The following is a 3,997-nucleotide window of genomic DNA, read 5'->3' on the forward strand; positions in this document are numbered from 1 at the left end:
CTGCTGGGACACATCATTTACTTGAACTTATTCTAGGGCTGTGCCTCCAGACAGGGGCAGAAAGAAATTTGCATTTCTCTGAGCTGAACAGCACTAATATCCTACTCTTGGTAAAGGCTGACCTCCACGCAGCGTCAATTGCAAAGGAAGGGCAAGTCCGTCACCCCAGCGAGGGACCGGAGGGCTCCCCTGCCACTCATCCAAGTGGCCTTACAGCAAGATAGCCTGTTGGCTAGAGCAAGGCGAGGAGAGCGTAGTTCCTGCCAGATGCTGCTTTTCTTTGAAATAGGATGCTGTGCCGCTCTAGTCCCTTTGCACTTGGATGCGGACAGTGACAATGTTCCACATCACTGCACGTCAAGATGTTGTTTATTTGTTTCAGGTGGATAGTCAGTAGTAGCATTTTAAATACTCTGGAGTGAAAACAGTGCATTTAGAACTGGCATCCTAGTTAAGTTTAGCTGTAGTTTCAGTTCTAGGGCACTTTTCTGCCAGCAGAGAGATCTTTGTGCTTTAGGGCAAAGCTCCTACTTTGTTTTGATGTGGGAAATTTTAGCACACAATGTCTTATGGAGAAAGCATGTGACATTGCTAGCAGCTCCTTTATCCATACAGATACAGCCAAATGCACACGTGCTCTTTAAAATGCACTGTTAACTTGTACTTTCTCTTGGCACCTCCTGCAAAAACACTCAGTAAATTGAACTTCTGTGATTTTGGTTCCTCCCCCTCCCCAAAAAACCCCCTGAACAACAGAGAAGATGTATTAAATGTATGAAGGGAAGTTGTGTCCTGACACCCTTGCTGATACAGTGTATTTCTTTTGTCAGTTGTGAATACTCACAAAGGATTCATTACTGAAAATCCTGTTACACGGGGTTTCTCTCTCCTCCCACCTTGCCTGAAAGGCTACCTACTCAAATCCATTTCGGTTTTCTAAGTTTTTATGCTACTTCACTCCTCTGGAACACTGCAGATAGATACTGTTTTTCCACACAGCCAACAGACTGTAACTGCTGGTGCCAAAGCTCCATGTGTAACATCAGGAATGTTTTTACTGGCTCTTGCCTTAAAGTTTGTAACTTAAAGAATTACTTAAAAGACAACTGAACCAATTCAACTACTACTTTACAAGCTCTTCTTACATTCTCTTAGCAAGGTCCTCTGTTCATTGCTGTAACTATCTAACTTGGTAAAGCGGTGGAGGGGATTAGAATTCCTTTCCTTTCCCCACCCACTTTTTTTTTTACTTGCTGAGCAACAGCATTGTAACTATATCCTTATGCTGTCTGGGTGATAGATGAGTCTTGCACTGACTACCTCACATTTCTGATCAGGCTGGTCAACAAAAATTTAGCACAGGCCATTCACCATTAAACAAAACCAAAAGGTTTAAAAAGATGCATCGCTTTTGCCTGAGAGCACCTCGGTTCATGGCTGTAGGTGTACCTCAACAAGTCTGCAATATATAGGGTTCCCCAGCTACTAAGCACGGTTCACTTGTGGTAGCCTGCTTTCAAAAAACTGTATCAAAGTTTTGCCAGAGCTTTGCTAAACATAACGAAATAATTTTACCATTTGCTCTTTATGCCTCCCATAAATATTCCTACATTATCTGGTACTAATTTTTCCTTGTGCTGTCAACTGCTTCTAGCTTTTCAATTCAGTAACAGCGAAGGAGGCAATTAAAGAAGTTTTAGCTGGAAGCTAACAGCACCCGGCTCTGATTTGCTATACCAGCGTGCCTGTTCAGTTCTGTCTTCCTCCCCCAAAGACTGTTTCAAAGACTTACTAGAAACAATACAGAATATGAAGGTTTATTTCAAAAGAATACATTTGCAAGAATACACATAAATGCACTCAATGTAACAGTACCTTCTGCAAAAATAGGTTACATAATACCCAGTAATGAAAGAACGATCTTATTTCTCTACAAATTAGAAAGCAGAGATAATAGCCTGGACAACCTTCAAAATGGAGGTTATAGTTGTGTATGGTGTGAGAAGTAGCTAACTTTAAAGCATGACACCACAGAGCTAGTGTTGGTAAATCAAACTACTAGCACACAGCTGCAATCTATTCTTTTGTACAGGATTAACAAATATTTTGGTTCCCATTTGTTTTTACACAGCTCTAGTGCCTCAGGGAAAATGCTTATCAAAGATAGATACACAAAAACTATCCAAAATTACAACGTAACTATTAAAATGCCTCCAAAATTGAGAGGAAAGTAATCATGTTAAATTAAAAAAAAATTAACCAGGACTTCCAGACAAGTTTTCCTGTTTTTAATCAGAGAAAGTTTGCAAGCGATTTCAATAAGTTATCTTGAAACCAAGCAGCTGTAGGTCTTAGAATCTTCGTGGAGGTCCACCTTTAAATGGCTTAAATCCTGAGCCACTTCCCCTCTGCATGGAATTGCCTGTGATCTGTACAACTCTATTAATTGGTGAAGAGTTACTGGAAACAAAGGTTTTAAAGAAGTGTTAAGTTATGGTATCTAAACTCTTGGTGTACAGGTAAGAAGAACATTGTTCTGTCTCATATCACTCAACTGTTAAACTCTAAGTCTCAAAAGAGACTTGAAATCATGCAAGAAAAGAGACCTTGAGTAGTCACTCGCTTCTGTGCAGCTGAACTATCAACGCAACACTGCGATGCTCACACTGAGACTATTGCACTTCCTAAGGATAACCAGAGCTTTGAGAGCTCAGCAGGGAATGGAGAGAAAGGAGTAGGGTCTGTACCTTGTATGTGGAGACATCATGCCACCTCCTCCCCGGCCATCTCCCATTCTCCTTGTGTCGTGATACCCACTTCCTTGAGAACTAGGTCCATGCCACTCTTTTCTTGGTCCAGTTTCCCGACTGTGGCGTTCAACAACATGTCTGTCCTCATTATAGTGCTAGTAAGAAAGTGACAGTCGTTTTCAGAATGAAAGGCATATTTAGTTATCAACACAAAATGAGGCTTTTAAGGAAGTTAAGCTTACAGATTATATCTATAAAATACAGAAGTCAAGCATCTTGTAAGATTTCAGATTTCACAGGCAGCTAACCCATGCTTACAAGAGTCATGTCAAAAATAACTCTAGACAACAAAGCGAAACTAATCTGCACTAATGAGCTGTGGGTACGCAGGGTGTGAAGTGCCCTCAACTCGACTCACACTTCTGCCCTGATCCCACATGATGACTGACATGCATGTTCCATATAGCTACGGAAGGAGAATCGTGTTCTTTTAAACGCTTCAGCATCTAGTGGCATGGAGCAATTTAGTCCGTAAAGACAAGTCTTACGGAAGGCTCCTTCCTCTCAGTAGTACATTACAGATGACAGTGACAAAGTGCACAGGAAGCAGCAGGCAGCATAAGGTTAAGACCCCGAAAACACAGGATGACAACAAATTCGTACAAGCCTCATCAGCAATTCCTTCAGGTATTGTTCTGATCTACCTGAAAGATGCTAGACATAATGAGAATTTTGTATGTTTTCAATTTCTTGGCTTATTAAAAATCCCAACAAAAAAGAACCTTCAAAATAAAAGAAAGCTAACTTGAAGAGTCAGAACGCTTGATAATGATTTATATGATGATATGTGGTCATTTTTCCAGCATGATTTTGCATTTTCCAGTCTCCATGCACACAAACACAAGAAGATGACTCACTTGTCCTCCACCTCTTTCTCCCATCACTCCTCGTTCTCCTTCCCTGCTTCCATACCCAGAAGCGCTGCTGCGGCTACCAGGAGGTACACCTCTCACGTGTCCAGACACTTCTCTTCCTGATCGATCTGGCCTCTCGCCTCTGTAAAAATTGCTTTTATCAAAATTTTTGTTTCAGTTTAATAGAACTGGTACCAAATCTTAGCACATGTATACATCGAAGACTCCTTTTTGTTTTTCAGCTTCCTAGCAACTTGCATTTAGCTTCTTAGAAACATTCTGTTAGATCTGTACCGTTCTCTAAATAAAGTTGCACGTTACTTGTTTACATCT

General features: G+C 40.9%; 1 protein-coding gene across 1 annotated transcript in view; it reads right to left on the reverse strand.

Annotated features, from left to right (window-relative positions):
• Positions 1-1,803: 1,803 nt before the first annotated feature.
• Positions 1,804-3,997, reverse strand: part of SLTM (SAFB-like, transcription modulator) — a gene marked incomplete at its 5' end in the record, with an annotated part of 25,758 nt that continues 23,564 nt past the window's right edge. Inside the window, 3 exons of the mRNA XM_010142867.1 lie at positions 1,804-2,460; positions 2,748-2,905; positions 3,668-3,806. Of these exons, the coding sequence (XP_010141169.1) occupies positions 2,352-2,460; positions 2,748-2,905; positions 3,668-3,806 (406 nt within the window). The remainder of the gene's footprint in view (positions 2,461-2,747; positions 2,906-3,667; positions 3,807-3,997) is intronic.

The sequence above is a fragment of the Buceros rhinoceros genome, unplaced genomic scaffold (assembly GCF_000710305.1).
Source record: "Buceros rhinoceros silvestris isolate BGI_N320 unplaced genomic scaffold, ASM71030v1 scaffold20049, whole genome shotgun sequence".
In the NCBI taxonomy this organism is placed as follows: Eukaryota; Metazoa; Chordata; class Aves; order Bucerotiformes; family Bucerotidae; genus Buceros; species Buceros rhinoceros.